The following is a 19,511-nucleotide window of genomic DNA, read 5'->3' as shown; positions in this document are numbered from 1 at the left end:
TACAGTAATAAAATATTTAAAAAATGCTTTTCAGACTGTATACTTATAATTTATAAAAATACCAAACACCAGAAGTCATGTATATATAAGGTATGTAAAAATAAAATTAGTATACTAAGGCGCGAAATTTCTAAATATGTCTCTAGAGAACCCTGCTGTTCAGAAATCTTCACACATGACTCCAACTGTAGGAGTGTAATAAATGTAGAACAAATTAAAAATATTATTAAGAATAAAAAATGTTTTGTGTTATTTATTTGTAGTTTATACTAAAATTATTGCTAATTCATTGGTTATAATAACTATTCCGATGAAAATCTACACCTTAAATATCTATTTTTTCAATATTTAATACTTAATGGATTATTATTCTCATTAAATATATATTTTATTTTATTACTATATAGTGTTTACTATACACTACACATCTTTATTTTAAGTAATACAAAATACTACACGATATAATTGCCTACTATTAGCGATTGTAATTTTTCGTATTCCAAGGTAATAAATAGGGATAGACATGATTAATGAAAAAAATATAATTGTATGTTTAGAACTAGTCATTTTTATGAACTTTAAAATGAATACGCAATACTATAGTACAAAAAGATTCTCGAAAAAAGATGGACTTTAAGAACCACTATTTTCTGCACCTAATTGCTATAGTTTCAAGTCTCGCACCTAATGCCCTTCATAAACAGTACAGCTTGATTATTTCTGCGTATACCTTTACTACGATAGCACAACGAAGGCATCAGCTGATTATAGTTACTCAGTGTTCATGTTACGGTCCGTTTATGATATAGTGTATTGATTTCTGCGTTGAAAATGTAAGTACGAAATTTAAAAATTATTATCTAAAAAGGTAGGTCTAATATGCTTGTATTTAGAATAGAATATTATAAATTTAAACATGCCAAGTTAGACCTAACTAAAAAGTAAAAAATGTACATATATAAGTCATCCGAACGTAATTATTAATTAAATTGGTAATACGGTACGGTACGTATACTGTTTTTATGTGTTGAACATTTATGTTGAATTTTAGTAGAAATGAATTATGTACAATAAATAATAACGATATTTATTTTTATAAGTTCATTCCTACAAAAGGATATCGATAAATATTATTGATTATATTTCAAATAAAGAGATGTGGTTTTGAATGCATTTTTTAATTTAATATATAATTAATTAACCTATAAATGATTTAAGTAACCTACCTATATTTAATTTGCTATTATTACTATTTAAGTAATTAAATTACCAACTTCATATTACACAATAAAAAACAGATCTTATAATTTATTACAAGTAAGATATTTTTTGATGGTCATGTTGAAGTGTTAAAGTATATTTATTTTATTATAGAAATTATTTTTATCATAGGTTATTGCATGCTAACAATAATTTGTGTGAATTTAATTTATTGATGAAATATACACATTTTATTTTATTATATAATTACTGAATAAGAGAAAAAAAATAAATACAATTAATCTTTGAAGTTTTTTTTATAGGTTATTAAATATAATACAAAATAATATGTGATGGGTTCTTCTAAAAATTGAGACCATATTTCATTGATATAGCATTTAATTGAACCTAAAAAATGCTTCTATGTACGCCTTTTTAATAATAATTATATTACAAAAAAATATTTACTATTGCATAATGTTATAAACGATATTATTACAAAAAAAAAAAAATAATTAAAACTTATTGACCAGAGTATAATTAATAATTAATATTTTATAAATTGTCCAATTAACTGACTATATATTGCTATATTTGTGCACATTGATTACTTTCATTTAAAACTTAAGTATGTTAAATATGTAAATATATAAAAAATGAAACAAAATGGTTCGAGTATACAAAGAAAAAGTATAACTTATTCTATATACATTCAACCCAAAATCATCGATACAATTTAAACTTTTTAAAGTTCCTCGCGTGTTTGACATTAAATAGTTGTTGTAGACAAAATAAAAATATTTGTGGACTTTGTAATTTAAAAGATAATATTTGTATTATATATAAGGTATAGGTATAATAAATACTTAAGTAGATATATACAGAGCTGGGTCAAGGATTTGAGCCGCTCTAGAGCAATATACATTTGGTACCCTCTATCAATAAGGAGCTATTAAAATTAAAAACAATATATACTTCATGTACCAATAGATAGTGGCGTAAGTATAGGCCATAGGGTGGTCTAAGTGGCTTAATGTTAAAGTCCCTGAGGTTACCAAGCTCAAAATTTAAATTAGTGAGATAAAAACAGGTACCTACTTACTCTTAATAATATTTTTGTATTAACTTTTTATTTCATTTTTAAAATAATTATATATTTTAATTACATTTTATTCCTTAAATTTAATTTTAAATAACCTAATAATTATTATTATAATATTTTTTATAAATTTGTTGATGATACTTAACACATTTTGATACTTATATTTTAAACTTATTAATTGACTTTACATTAAAATTAAACTTTTATTTATTAATTTAAAATAATGAGGGTTTTGTTTATTTAAACAATCAGAGGCCTCAGAAAATGTTATGCCATAGGCATCTAAAATTTTAATTACACCACTGGCTATTGGTTATAATAGTATACCTATTACTATACATGAATATGGGAAAGATGCCGCCCTGAAGCAAAAGCTCTTTTTGCATCTAAGTCAATCATGCCTTGGGTGCATAAATTATGTGAGGTATATACTGTATAATGTATAAAAGTTAAATGTAGATTCAACACGATTCTTAATATTCACTTACAAGTTATAAAATGGTTTCAACTTTGTTGACTACTGTCTGTTTTCTTAATATGAATGAAGATCTTGTACGCAATAACTTAAAAATTGATTGTCAACCCTTACTTATGCGTAAAATATTAAATCATACAGTAATAGATATTAAATGTATGCAGGGGTATTAAATTTATATTTAACTAATAATAAGATACAGTTGATATTTAAGTTATCGATTTTACCTCATTGTTGTTATAAAATTAAAAATATAAATAATTCTTTATGGTTTAATGATAATAATATTAAATAACATGAATTTATTACAAAATGCTGGTTTACAATGTATTTGTATTTATATATGATAGGTATAGTTTAGGTCTTATTTAAATTATTTAAATTTTTTTTTAAATGTGTATAAATTATAATATGATATTATACTGTAGGTATAATAGTTGATACATTAAACTTATATATGTCATAAAGTATGTAGGTATTCTTTATTTGATCTTAAATACATGAGTTAATAATAGTATAGGAATGATGAGTTAAAAATATCTTAAATGTCATATTGAAAGTGCTTTTAGTGTTATTTATAATTATTTTTTTATGTAAATTATAAAAAACTAAAATTAATTTACAAAATATCTACTTATTTTACTAACTAGTTTATATGTTTTATTATCGTTTTAAAAGCATAATGGCTATGGGTATCTGGGTAGAGTGTTAAGTTGAGTGTCAACAGCTATGCTATTATAAAAATATTTTACTTACATATATTTTATTGTGGATTAAAATAGGAAACGATGAATGTGTAACATATTATATATCTACTGGTTTCTGTGTGTATCGAATAAAATAAGAATTATTTTTAATGTGTATAGTATCCTACTGACCTAAAAAAAAAAAAAAAATTAAAATAAAACAAAAAACTGGCAACGTAACCAGACCTCCCGTGTATGGTGAGATGTGGTCACGCCTTCTCAGATGTAATTCGCGCTTAAATGCCTTTAGGTTGCCGTATCGATGAAATCACTTTTATATTACACAGAATGAGGTGAATTAAATACTATGCCGAACAATGATAAATATTGATGTATAAGAGCGATATTACTTAACGTTATTGTTATAAGTATACATGTATATTTTATAGAATAAAATGTAACGCCACTAAACAACTAAATAATAATTTATTTTGTTTAAATAATTATTCAAAACTACAAAAGTAATATGTTTTCGAACTAATATATTATAAACAATTTTAGACTTATGTTTCTAGACTGTTTGATTTAGTGACGTATGTACGATTTTATAAATTAGGTAAATCCAAAAAATTGAACATTTTGGCAACAAGGCACTAAGCTATAAAAAAATCTTAATGAGAAATTCGAGAATAAAACCATAGATTTTTCAATATTAATTTACTCTAGTTTTTCTTTAATACTTGATTTTAAAATGAATTAAAACAAAATCATAAAAATGTGTTATCAAGAGTAAAACAATAAATAAAAACATTAAATGTATATACAATATACTATTATTATTATTTATGCGTTAAAACGTCCAATATTAACATTTAACACAAATATTATTCTTAAGCCATTAAACAAACGGGGTTATTTACATAATGTGTAAGATAAATTGTTTTCGTCATAGATAATTCAATAAAATGTTATATTATAATTTATAGGACGAAAAATATAATTACGTCTCGATGCACTATATATATTATACAACCATCATCACTGCATTCATTATATAGACAATAGGTTAAACATATTTGATCTATGTCACGTATCACATTCGTTTACGATATTTGGGCGTAGTACGAAAAACAAATACCTATACTGTCCTATATATCGAAATAAAATAAAAATAAAACCGCGTATAGAACCATCGTATTATATACAGAACTAACATTATTAAATGTGTAATATGTGACGTATTATATCTCTTCTATGTGTATCGCGACATGTCGCACATTTCCATTAGGACATCGGGTCCATTTCATCTGATTATATCATATAAATATATATATGTATAATATACTGTTAGTGTGTAAATATATAGGTACCTATATTATATTTGTCGACTTCGGTATAGAGGACAAAACAAATTAGACCCGATGACTCAAAACTTGGTGAACTAATAAATCTATACGACCATCTTCATAAATTCCAATTCCCGACAAAGTTTTCCAATCAAGAAGACATTGCCCGTGGCGTCGTTCCCCGTGTTGCGTTTATATATATATATATATATATATACGCACAATATAGATATGTTGTGTGTGTATGAGTGCATATATATTATGACCGGCGCGTTGCCGCCATCGGCCGCACCTATCGCACAGGCGCGCGCGACCTACAACACGTCTAACCCAAGGACGGCGGACACTCGCACACACGTTCATTATATTATATGCGTATACATGATACGAATATATACATATTTTTACTTTACTGTTATCTTATTAATGCGGTTTTATCGCCGTGTGACCCGGCTGGTAATAATAATAATAACATGTTTAATAGGAATTCGAGTTAGTGACTTTTACAACTGCCGAGTGTCGTGGAAATATTTTAATGGTCATAATATGCGGTTTTGTATCGAATGTCAGCTTTTGAGGCGTCCCTGCATAGTAAACCACAAAGACCTCGTTTATAATTTAAACGAATATACAATTAATCAAAATATTAACAAAACCAAAAACACCAAATAGCGTACACGTTACTGTTATAATATACCCGATAAATAATAAATAATAATAATTAATTACAAAATTAATAGAAAACAAAATAAATCGTATGATGTTATGTGAAGTATAATAAATGTTATCGGTACCTTTCAATGTTTTGAAAATAAAAAAAATACTATGATTTTATAAAAATTATGGGGACGTAAATTTGCATAAATAATAAGCAGATGTATCAATACTGTTAAGTAATCAAAATAATAAATTATATTGATTAAGCTTTTATGTTAATACAATTTGATAAAACCTTAAAGGCTGATTAAATTGAAAAATGTAATAGGTTCGTCGTATTATTTAAAAAAGTTTAAGTTTATACGAAAATAAACCATAATACAATAAAAATAAATTGCGTTGTTTTTAAATAAATTAAGTAACATTCTGTAGTTAATTATTTTGAAACGCATGAATACGTTTTTAAATTGAAGTAATCTACTATACCTACCGATATACTTCTCTCTCTGTCTGTTGACTGTGTGCTAATGTATTACGTTATTACAATGTGCAATAAAAATATTTATGTGTATTTAAGTATTATTTAATATTTTTTTATTTTTTATAAATTATATTATTGATAGACTAATCTTAAAGTATTTCTTAATATAATAAGATAAAATAATGAAACTCAAGTGCTTTATATAGGTAATAAGGATTAAGGAATCATAGTTCATATAAAGGTCATAGTAAATCAAACATTATAGTATCTATAGTAAAATTATCTAATATCTCAACAAAAGTATAACATAGTGTTTAAAAAATGAACACGAATCCAATTAAATTTAGTTGATGCTAATGGTTTTACAATTTACATTAATGTAATACCACCATTCGTTATTACTTACTAAATTAATGTAAATACATTATAATATATTATATTAACAAACCTATTTAATAACTTAACTTTTATCGGAATTATTATTATTATTATTATTAAAATAAAATATACAAGTTATAGATAACTTGACTACAAACCATGTAAATTAGTACTAATAATCAATAAAATTATTACATACCATAATCTCTTTTTGCTTATATTTAGTATTTTATTAAGAACCTTTGTATCAATATAATGCAAGGTTTTATTTAACAGCACGTAACACTTACCTGAAACAAAAATTCAAAACTTATTAATAAACATTAAATTAAATTCTGAGCGAAAAAGAAATATAATGATTTTTGCATCAATGATATTTAAAAAAAAATAGTTAATCACTTTTTGCAAAAACCTTTTTTTGGATAGAGAAAGACGGCGTCGAGAATGTGTAGAAATTTTTTGGAAATCAAGTTTTATCAGTTATTACTTACAATAGTCAGAGTACATTGAAAAAATCATTTTTTTGATTTTCACAATTTTGTTTATGAGTGACAAAAATAAAAGACCAAGAAATTAAAATTAAATACGAATCATATTTGTAATTTCAATGATTAGTTATTGTCACAAATTTATAATACATAATAAATCACTATCTTCAATCTTGCACTAAACAGAACGAATTAACGAATTGTGACGAGTTTACCATCATAACATTTTGTATCCAGTTTTGTATACTTAATTTTAATTTTATTATATGCTTATATATTATGTATATAATTTATATATATATTACTTAAGATGATTCATACAAATGTTTTTACTTTTGATTTTGAAAAAAAAAAATTATTTGGAAAAATGTTTTGTTTTAATAATCTAATTAACTAGTTTCTAAATAACTAATCTAATCTAATATAATTAGGTAACTAATTGTAATTCGAATTTATTTTCTAAAATAGTTTTTTAAAAAAAGGATTAGGCTTTAATGAGTGTAGACACTTAATTTGATCATCTTGTAAACCAAACTTATTAATATACCAATAGGTATATGTATATATTTCCTATAATTATTTTTTATTTTTTAAATTACTAAGTTATATTCACTAAAATATTAGCTATAATACGATTACAGACATAGGGCAACAAAATATCATTGAGTTTCAATATTATGATTGAAATTCTAAAACTTTTATACGTTGGTAAACGTGCAAGTATAACGTTTATAAGCTGTAACAATAAAGAAAATAATATGTAACAATATTCACAAACACAACTGTTTTTATGATATAGGTATACTGTGGCACGTATTTAAATACATTTACAATAATAATAGGTACACGTAAATGGTACACATATAGTTTGAAATTTTAAAAGTTTAAAACTAAATTGCGTTTTTTTAGATTTTGGATAAATATAATAAAATTAAATCAATAGTTTAATAGCTGCGCGGGGCAAAAATATCTTAATGTAATCCGACCTAATATTGTAATAAAATATTATATACTAAAAAATATATATAATAAGCCGCTGGTTGGTTAAACACGTACCTATATAATTCAATATGTAAATACAAATTATATTTATTATATACATTAGTTCAGAAATTATCCCTTCCTTAAAAATATTTAACAATAAATAAAATTAGTCAACATTCCAAGTTTAATCTTACATTATATTAAATGACTAAGTGAGTTATAAATAAAGTTTATTTTTATTTATTTCAATTTAAAATAGTCTAAATTATACCATTATGAGCCATTACGTCTTATGGCTATTTTTTAAGTTTGAGTAAAAAGTATACCTATTATAAATTATATTTATACTATATTATTAGGAATTTTTGATATTTTGTACATATTAAATTTCTTATAACTATATATTTTATTCATATTTTTGAAATCCAAACAGTCAACTTTTATTGAAATATGTTTTAATATTATGTTCATTTATTTTTGTTGTTATGTGTGGAATTTACTATTAATTATTATTTAAATATATATTATATTAAAGCTTGAAAAAAATTAAAGGATTAATTAAAAAAATATATGAACTCAATTACTAATATTATAATTTATAGGTACACTTTATATACAGTTACATAATATCTGATTTATATACATATATAAACACACGTACAAAACATTTGGGTAATAGGATGATAAATAATAACTGATAAGCATTGACCAAAACGCATAAGCTTCAGCTGACTATGCGTTTGGCTGATTAGATGTAGAAGAGATGATGACCCTAAAATAGGATTGTGCGTTAAGCCGCCAACTCGGCACACGTTGTAGTATTGCAGTGATCGGCTTATATATATATATATATATATTCTATATTATAGTTTATATATGTACTTATATATTTTTTAACAATACTTCAGAGTTCGGAGAGTCCATCAGGTTAATGTCGGATATATTACATGTATATAGTGGGGATATTTAGGCCGCCCAGTGGTGGCCAAATTCAATAGAGCTATTTAACTATTCGTTGAACCAGTTAAAAACCAACAAGGACGACCGTGAACTTGTGAAGTAATCTATTGATAGTCTTCGGCCATATATTATATTATCAGAAAATGTGTTTATATTTTCAGTGAAAAACCTGAGTATCTTTTATTATTATAAAAAGTTTTTAAAACAATTTTAAGCACATCAAGTAAGCATTAACCCGATAAAATTATAAAAATGCAATTTGTATAAATTTGATATTTATTTGCGTATAACATATTTTTTAATTGAAAACCGTACATAAATTCAATATTCATTAAAATAGTATTACGAATATTTTTAACGTGGCCGGCATTTAAAATTGCTCCTTTAAAATATTTTGTTGATACGATTTTGCTTTAAGGAAATATATTTAATTCATATGCCTTACCTTAGCATAAAAACTATTTTTTTTATTGTTGATATAACGTTAGACATTTTAAAGCGTAACAAACATTATACACTAATTGAAATTGATTATCAATTTATACAGGATTAACTTTATAATGATAGAAGGGATGAGGCTTATTACGCTGAAGTTTATGTACAAAGTAAACAGCCGTAACTTTTTAAATGGCTGTTAAACGAATACGACCGCGACATACCTACATTTTTCGATCAACTACCACTATAACTAATAACAATTAAGAATTTATTTATCACCAATGCTACAACAAGGTACTCTTGATTAATATTATACCTATATTTAACCGAGTACACATTTTTCGGTTCGAATTCGTAGAACTAACACAATATGTAGCTATATATTATGTATTTACGTATGGAATAGAGAATAGATAGCTTCGGCAGTGTTCAATAAACATTCTCTGATCGTATTATTATATCACCGTACGTGATCTCAATCTCGTTCGCAGTGCATGTTTCAATCTCATTACAATACATTCGTAGTTCCCGCTGCAGTATTACGGTATCAATAGTGTACGTCAGGTAATGTGTATAGAACTATACAGTAAAATAAAACCACTAAACATAATTTCACACACCCTGCACGACTAACCCCGGTAAGAACGAAGGTCATGTTATCAAAACGATACGCGTTGTATCTTTCGTTTATGTTGTGTATATACATTCAGCATAATATTTAAGTGAGTATCTTCTTTTACTTTTGTAAGGAGAAAAGTAAAAACGTCAGTGAAACGCGATGGGAAAAATATAGTTCTGAACGTTAAGCTATATTCGAGAAAACTGTGACTTTATTTTCACCCTCGTATAAGTGAAGGTATAAGTGTATAATTGACACAAGTACCTATACAACTATAGATACCTACATAATATATTGTATACACAATATGTAGTTCCCGACAAAGTAATTCGGGTAGAGTTAAACAGCATATACATAATGAACGATATTTATTTACATTAAGTCAAATGTCGAAGTCACTTAAGTCAATAAATAATTTATTTAGATATCCTTTTATATATACTTATAGAATAAATAATGTTTTTCAAATACAACCCCCTCTCAGAGACTCAACTATAAAGTTAGTTAATATATATATAACCTATTTGAATTCTAGATCATGGCTTCCGAATATTTATACTTGTTTTTAAACTATATATGTTATGTATATTATTAAGATATGATAATCACAAATTAGAATTATTAAATATTTAAATACGAAAAAAAGTAACTGTTAATAAAATGTAGTAACTATGTGAAAATATTTGCTATACTGCCTATACTTTTAAGTATTTAAACAAAAATTGTACTTCGTGTTATCGATGAATTTTATCAATATTTAGGTATGTTTATATATATTTAGATCCTTATAGATGAAAAATAATAATATGGTTTTTGCAATCTATGAATAGTCAGATAAATCGGACACAGTGGTACAGATAAAATATTTAATTATAAATGATAATAATTGCCAGTCGTTAAGGATATAATGATATTTGAATATTCATTAAGTATCAAAATATATTATTATTGATAACACAAAAACAATAACTTTTTATTAGAGTCGGTTTCACATCTTTTATCGTCTCCGCCAAGTTACAACATCATTCATCTTGCTCCCAGTCACTCTATACACCACCATTTTTCACCGAATTCATTCGTTTAACACGACTTTGGGAATGGACATCCAAGCAAATTATAGTTTTACCGGATGTGTAAAAAAAAACCATATGAGACAGTCGAAAACGGTGGCGGTGGTAGCTTTCTATTTCGCTGCTGCGAATTATGACCGACAACTTTAGAGATTCCACCTTTCACTCGCGAAAGATTCGCGTCGTCCGGATATTTCATAGCCTTCGGCTGGTAACGTAAACCCCGGGACAATCGATGTTTTCGACAACATTTCACAAGAGCATTTACGTTGCTGCAGGCCGTACAATTAAGGCGCATCTATAATATATCGCACGAACCCGTCACTGTGGCCATCAATATTGTATGATGCGTCCTAATTATTGCTGGCGATGATGGTTCACGTTGACAAGAGAACGTAATAAGTGTAATCCCGTGGACTTAAACCGACTTTAATTCGACTTAAATAGCCGCTCACACGTCAACGGGTTACACGCGTATTATAGGAATACGAAACACGATTATTGTGCTATGATATTACGTATAAATTGTGGAGACTGCGATTTTTTTTTAGTTATCAATTTTCGATTTCAATGAAAATGTGTATGTTGCTAATTACAATGCACGGTGCTCTAATAATAACCGAAACGCGTATAAATTAATATAATTATGATAAAAACATTTTATTACGAATGTATCTATAATATAAAATATTAACGTAGATACTTATAATTGCAGTACAAAAAATATATTTTATTATTAGAGAATCAATAAAATGGACGCAAATGCAAAACAATATCAACATAATGGTTAACACCGCGATGACGTTACTTATAACCCGTGCTACGACACGGGTTATAAATTCAATAACAGGTAATAGTATATTTTGTACACGATTTTATTGTACAATCGATAACGTTGTTTTATATAATCAAATCATATGATATATAAAATAATTATGAATGACACTGAAACTTAACCGTACCTATGTATATTGTATATGAATAGAATAGTCAATATAAATTGGTTGCGGTGATACTCTAGTATATTTTGATAACTGCATACTGCATACCAGGGGGGCTAGAGGAAAATCTCTCCCTGGGCCGGTCTAAATTGTGAAATTTGGGCCGGTCGTCGAACAATAAACTAATTATATATTAAATAAACTAACAATTAATAATATCTTTGTATAAGTCATTGATATTCGACCAATTTCCAACTGGTTTGTATTCATACTAAATATAAATGAGGATTTATTCTTTACTCGTTTACTCTATAGGTTAGATTACGTTCATTATTAAACTAGCAAAAATTAGAATAGTTTATAATAATGAGGGTCAGTGGCGTAACTATGAGATGGCAAGGCACGGCAATGCCCCGGGGCCCTCGGCCCTTGTAAATACAATTTTTTTTATAAAAAAGGGTGGGAACGTGGGTATTGCTCTGCTGTATAGTGTATAGTAGAGATGGAAAGTAGGTCACTATAATGGATGTGTTAAATTTGAATTGTATACAAAAAACGATTCTGAACGGAGATGATTTGTCAGTCTAGGATAATTAGTATGATATTATGATATATTATATAATTGTTACCTATATTTAAATTGATATATATCTTAATTTTAGGTTAGGTAAAATTTATGATTTAAAAAATTACATTTCATACGCTCACAAAATGTTTTCTTTATTGACGCTGGACTTCTTTTTTATAGTTTTTTGAAGGAAAACTTATGGAAACCCTTGCATCATGTTTTTTTTAACCTTAGGTATAAATCACAAAAATTTTATGAATTTTTAACTTCAAAATTCCTTGCTAATTTTTGTGATTTTGACATATTTCGTAAACATTTGAACTTTAAATGCTTATAAACAAAAATTGTGACTAACAAATATATTATAATATAAACATTTGGTGAACATTTCAAGTATTTACAATGATTCGTATTAATATACAAACATTTGAATTCACAAGACAGGTACTGTTAGAAAAAAGTGCAAAACAGCCAAAACATACCTATTATATTATTAAAAAACAGATAAGTGGACACTAAATAACTGATAGTTTTTCTGAGATGGAAGCTAGAAAAAAAAACTTTGAACAGCTACTTTGTAGTTTTGTACATAAAACATAAATAAACTATATTCATAATAAGTAATGACTGTTTTTTTTTTTAATTTTGGTAATATAAATATATAGTTACACCACTGATGAGTGTTGAGAAGGAGTTATTGGAGTAAGTATCATTTGTTGATATTTTAGAACATGTGGAACAAAGCTCATCATTGATGAAAAAAATGTTAAGTTAAACATCTAAACACATTCAATTGTAAAAATAATAAAAAATATTATGTTCATAAAATAAATAAAGGAAATTATATTTTATAAAAGTATTAATATTTTTTTAAACAGTTCTACGAGTAATATTTACATATATTTTAAATTATAGTAATAAAACATTCATATTATTTATAAAATAACAACAAATATAGTAATAATATTGTAACATATTTAGGGTCGCTAAACTGTATTTTCTCCTGGGCCGACAACCTCCCAGTCCGCCCCTGAGACAAATAGGTTATGTACTGCTCAAACATTTTTTTCCTAATCTAACCTTATCAATTGCACAGTTTTCTGAATGTAAAACGTTGGTCTAAGGTTAATGGAATTTTTTTTAAATATTAATTAATAACATACTAACATGTGTTTAGTTAAATAACTACTACCTTGAGGTCGATCGATTTCTGCGAATAATATTTTACTTACTCCAATACAAAATTAATTTAATGTAAATATTATGCGATTATACTGAATGTAAGATCAGGGGTTCGAAAATATAAATATAAATATTTTTATTTTGTCTAAAATATTTATGTTTATGTAAAAATAATACAATGTGTGATGTAATAAGTAAAACATTTAGCATAATTTGTATTTTAATTTTCAATTAAATTGTATTTTAGATAAACAAGTAGATTAGTTTATGAAAAAAGAAGGACATTTGCTAATATTTAAGGTTATTATTTATATTATTATTTTAAAATGTATTATATTTATATGTGTTTTTTTCATATAATCTATTTTTCAAAATTAATATAAATCCTTGTAGAACCTAGCTATAAAATCTTTCTCAAATGTCCAAATGAATGTTAAGATAGTGTTGATAAGTACATATTCGTTTATCTATAAACTGCTTTCCAATATTACTGGATATGATGGCATTCACAATTTGATTATGTAATGTTCTTAGGTCTCGAATAACACCGTAGTATATATTTCATACAAAAAAATCATACCTACATTAAGATGATATCATATTCGATGAAATTTATTCATTATTGTTTATAAACATTTAATTAGCTTTGTTATAAAAAAAATTTGAGTAATTGTTTTTAAAATTTGGTCAGTACTCGTTGCTGAGTTGTATCTCATTTAGGCTAAAAATAAAACAGTTTTATTTTATTTAAGGGGGAACAAACAGAGTGGAAAAATTCATTATACATACTCATGCACTACTTTTTATGAACCACTGGGCATTTCACGCGATTACAATGTTCATTCGATTGTGTCCAACTGTAAAGAGGACACCGAAGCTTTACATTTATTAATTCGTGTCTGTTATTATTACTGAGACAAAAACAAATGATACACAATCGTTCCTTATTCGCTCAATACGTCGAACCAAACCAGTTTTCAGTTCTGTAAGTTGGCGACAATTCATTCAATGTAAGTACAAAACTATTATTTCTAACTAAAATCACGTTTAGTTTACTATAAACACTTACCACACTAAATAAACATAACTGTTTAATAAAAAATTTAAAACACATAACAATTGGTATTCGGAAGTCTTGTATTTAAGACATAAGCATTTAAGAAAATATATTACGAACATCGCAAAAATTGTACAGTTTTTTAATCATAAATTTTATTCATTCTTATTGCATTTTTATTATATATTTTTATATTAATTGACTAAAAGATGTTTGTATTTCACACAAAATAAATTTTCAATATATATATATACATTTATATTTGTACTGCAATTTATTATGTTACGATTTTAATTAATGGACTTCTAAAGTATACTTGTAAGTAGTTTGAAATATGTATAGAATCAGAAGAAAAAAATATAAACTAGATCTATATTTTATTTTTTGGCCAAATAAAAGTAATAAGGATTTCTGAATAAGTCAATGCATTTATGCGTTCGAGGATTTTCATAATTTATTATAATAGTAATTGCCTCATGAGATTTTGAAGTAGGTATGTATTTATTTTTTAACGTAGTCTACTATTCTCCATGAAAATTAATCTTTTTCACGTGGGTTACGGTGTAAATAACAATAACTATAACATGTAATACCTAACTAATATAGATAAGTACTTATCATCAATTTTTTCTGGAACTATATATTGAGCTTTTGACAATTAGGTTGATTATAAGGTCCCTGACCTTTTTGTTCTACACAAACCACGCAGAACCGGTCTCAAGGTAATTTAAGCGTGTATATTCGTGACATTTTAATGTGGCGTATTACACGCATATACATTCGCATAGAAATCAGACTGCCACAACGATCTCCAGCACTAATCCCCTCTATTCCACGGGACCCCCCTCACTTGATGGTCACGTTTTATAAATTGTAGTTGTTTAGTAATATCCAGTTTTTTGAAACCGTAAACGCCTTGGTTATATAGTAAATTATGTGAAAAAAAATCATGCGTATACACTCAGTTCGCGAACATAGCACGAGCCGAGTACATCAAGATGACCAGGTGAGTGAATCAATTAAACAAACAAACCCACACACACATAATAATATGTTGTTGTAATATAATATATGAAAGGCTGATAATATTTTTGTTTGTTATGATAATACTTTTTTTTTTTATCTATTAATGTGTCTTATACTATAAACATTTGATTATTCTATACCCGATACGCAACAGTATTATTATTCATATATAATATTGTTTCATATAAATGTCGCGTATTTGCTCTAATAACGTGTTTACATTTTTTCTATTTTATCGAATAGAAATCACTATAATGGAAAGTATTTGGTAGACAGGACAATCGATATGATGTTAGTATCTAGGTAAGCGCTGATAACGTCGTTAAGATATCACAAAAAATTATTCCGTTAGAAAAATGTCTCAGATTTTGAAATTTTAAAATGACACTTAAACCCAATAGATAAGTATTTGTTCGTATATTATTTTGTATGTACATATTTTTCTCAATGGTATTTTAAAATACATTAAATCTAAATTAATTTATTAAAAAGTAGACAGGCACCTATTGAAAATTGATAATAGAGGTATATTTTGTGTATTTTTTGTTTATTTTTTTGTTATTTGAAATTCGTATACGCGTCGTTACGCCCTATACATATATAATATATTGTTGACTTTACGGTCTTCTCTAAAACTATTTTAATTATATTATACAAAGCGATCACCTTATTAGTATCGAATTATATGTTATTATATGTTCGTCAGTTATACGTTAATACCCACCTTCACAAATATCTATTATACATAATTATAATAATAAAGTTTAAAACTAAATTATGATAATAATATAGGAACATATCGCAAGATGTTGCATTATAATTTATAACAGTGCTGAAGTAAATACATTTTGTCTGAGAGAACGTGCGTTTATTTGACCGACAAAACGTGCAATGTTTCGTAATCGAACCGATGTCCCCCGGAGAGAAAGTGGTCTTAGCAACCGGTCGGTATCATGCATGATATATAATATATATAATAGATTTATATATGATATCACATGTGTTCCAAAAAGGTTTTGCACTTGATGATAAGTAGATTTATTCACGAATATAGGAGGGTGTATAATAGTAGTACATAACTACATAAGGAAGCTGTTATCTAATGCGTGTTGATATAATGTATTGAATATATTAAAGAAAAAATAGTTCGAAGAATAACACAACAAATATATATATAATATAATACATATATAATATCCATATAGATAAACTTTTAGAAGGAATAAAAACGTCATTTTTAGTCCTGAAATCGATTTATATATATAAAATATGTATAAAAAAAATGTAAACATTGTTTCAAATTGAGTACCTTAATCAAATTAACTTGTTTACCCACTGCAATTGAACGTGGGATGAGAAAGTCGATCTAAATAATAATTATAATTCGATTAAAATTAAATTTCGCTCTTAATTATATTCATTCATATTATTGTATTATACACAGGACGTTAGATGAAGTTTATGGGCGGCCAAAAGGTCCATTGCCTGATGACATTGCAGCAACCAGACGCCTTTTGGGCATGACTGATGAGTCGATACGCCGGGATGTCTGCGAGCTCATTCAATGGCTTCACGACCAACCTAACCTGCCAAACACGTTGGATGGAGGTGAGATATTAACGTGGCCTCCAATAATAAATAATCTGGTTGGGGAGAGGGCAAATGAATAGTAATTAATTTTACATAAGTGTTATATGTTATTGTGCAAGATTTAATTGCATTTATAGACCATTGAGGTCTGTAAGTCAACTATTAATATAATATGCTGTCATTTAAAATTATTTTTAATTGACAATATTTTTTGAAGATCAAATAACCTTAATAAGCAGTTAAAACATTGCACATCCAAGAGATGATTATTATTCGTATATTTTAGTTAATAATAATTAATATACCTACCATATAAGTAATGAATATGTTATATGATACGCAACTAACAAACTTACGGTCAAATAATTTAAGATAGTCAATAAAAGTTAATATTATATTATGAATAACTTTTTATTAAAGTGGACTTGGATTGGTGGATGGAGAATTACCTGGTTATGAATAAAAATGACAAGGAAAGAGTCAAAGACAACATGCCAGTATACTTTCAACTTAAAACAATCTTGCCGGAAGTAATGAACAACCGAGATCCAAAAACAGATAAAGATATGATAAAAGCATATGACACGACGTAAGTTTGTTTTCGAAACGTTCGATTTTAAGTTATCGTTTAAACGAAAAACTCAATACCTGTAGCTAAACGGCCTAAAAGGACGAAATGTAAATACATACGATACGAAAATTATTGAGTTTATATTAGATAAGTACTTGTCCTAGTGGAATTTAATATTTTGAGTTTTTTTTTAGACTTTTGGGTTTGGTACCTACGGTAATGGACGGTGGTCGAAAACTAGCAGTGTATATGCACCGTCCAGATACGCCGGCATCAGATTACAGTCCAGTGGGTATAGCCATGCACTTGACATGTTTGGCTGACCTTTATCTCGCCCAAGGAATAGATCATACAAGACTTGTACTCGTTATCGACATGCGAACTGTGCGGTTGGGTCATTTGGCCAGATATCCATTAGGACTATTACGCCGTTTTTTCTTATACGCCTGGGTAAGCTGTATTACTATAATATGAGTTAATGTGAGCTTATGTCGGGTTCGCAACAAATCGATTTTTTTTAAATGTTAAATAACATTAGAGGTTTATAAAAATATGTTTTTGTTATTTGACACGTACATATATTTTTATTGTTACAACGGTTTTGGTTGGATAATGTCCAGAATTAATTAATTTAATCTATTTAGTGCGTAAATAATTACAGAAAGCTTATCCAGAACGCGTGGCTCAAATACACATAATAAATCCACCAGCCATATTGAGTGTAATAATGGCGATGTTCAAACCTCTTCTTAAGGCAAAAATTCGAAAAAGAGTGAGTTATATAAATTAATTTACGACAAATTAGATTTTTTAATAATTGCTTTGTATTTTAGATGATTGTACATCGTCATTTTGAAACTCTCTTAGAGCACGTACCATTAAAATATATGCCAAACGATTATGGAGGCGATTCGCCGTCATTGATTGAGCTTCATGGTAATACATTATTTTTTGTATAAATATCTTTCTTTTTTTTTTTAAATCCAATTTAAAAAGATATTTTTTGTAATTTTTATCTGTATTTAAAAAAAAACTTAGAAAATCGATAAGTTACTTTATTTTTAATTTTGAAGTAATATAGCTAGATAAAATGTCTGGTCGATACGCAACACTAGGTACTTAAAATCTTCGAAGCTTTTTTTTATACTGCTCGTAATAGTCTTAAAAGAAAAAAATCATCTTTGTAATACTAATGATTTACTATCGGGATGATTTAATTTAGAATCTAAAATTACAAAATCTGTTATAGAGACTTGGCGTCAAAAAATTATCGATCATCAACCATATTTCAAAAAGTGCTCGGCTAAACATAGAGTGGTGGACAAAAAAACAAATGTAGAATCTTCTGAAAATAATTTGTCATCTTAAAACTGATTACTACGAGTAATTAATATTATTATGATTTATAAATGTACATAATAAGTATACTATTATGAAAAAAAATGTTTATCAACATTAGTTTAGTTATTAAATAAAAATATGAATAATTATTAAGAATTGTATCTTTTTTATTTGTATATTGTTGCGTTATGTAAATTGAAAGGTCCGTATAAAAATAAACAAATGTTCAAAGTTTATTAAAATTCTTATACAATACAATATAGTATATTAAGAACTTATAAATATGTAATTATTTTAATATATTTCGTATATCTACGTAGTACGTATATATTATATATGTCACGGGAAGTC

At 26.5% G+C, this 19,511-nt stretch overlaps 2 protein-coding genes across 6 annotated transcripts in view; one reads left to right on the top strand and one right to left on the bottom strand.

Moving 5' to 3' along the window:
- LOC113550479 (AF4/FMR2 family member 1-like) overlaps nucleotides 1-19,511 on the bottom strand; it is a 137,680-nt gene that overhangs the window by 84,786 nt on the left and 33,383 nt on the right. The gene's annotated exons all lie outside the window — the stretch shown is intronic.
- LOC113550481 lies at nucleotides 734-19,383 on the top strand. 3 transcript variants are annotated; one of them, XM_026952346.1, is made up of 7 exons: nucleotides 734-833; nucleotides 17,103-17,266; nucleotides 17,669-17,837; nucleotides 18,014-18,269; nucleotides 18,481-18,591; nucleotides 18,653-18,755; nucleotides 19,069-19,383. In XM_026952346.1, coding segments are annotated over exons 1-7 (924 nt in total). In that variant the 5' UTR covers nucleotides 734-831; the 3' UTR covers nucleotides 19,188-19,383. The 3 variants fall into 3 exon arrangements, with proteins under 3 accessions (XP_026808147.1, XP_026808146.1, XP_026808145.1); XM_026952345.1 differs by lacking the exon at nucleotides 734-833 and adding an exon at nucleotides 14,356-14,585; XM_026952344.1 differs by lacking the exon at nucleotides 734-833 and adding an exon at nucleotides 15,521-15,638 and having other exon boundaries at nucleotides 19,069-19,382.

Source organism: Rhopalosiphum maidis, chromosome 1, assembly GCF_003676215.2.
Source record: "Rhopalosiphum maidis isolate BTI-1 chromosome 1, ASM367621v3, whole genome shotgun sequence".
Taxonomy (NCBI): Eukaryota; Metazoa; Arthropoda; class Insecta; order Hemiptera; family Aphididae; genus Rhopalosiphum; species Rhopalosiphum maidis.
The sequence above is the reverse complement of the archived record's forward strand: the minus strand, read 5'-3'. Positions and strand labels throughout refer to the sequence as shown.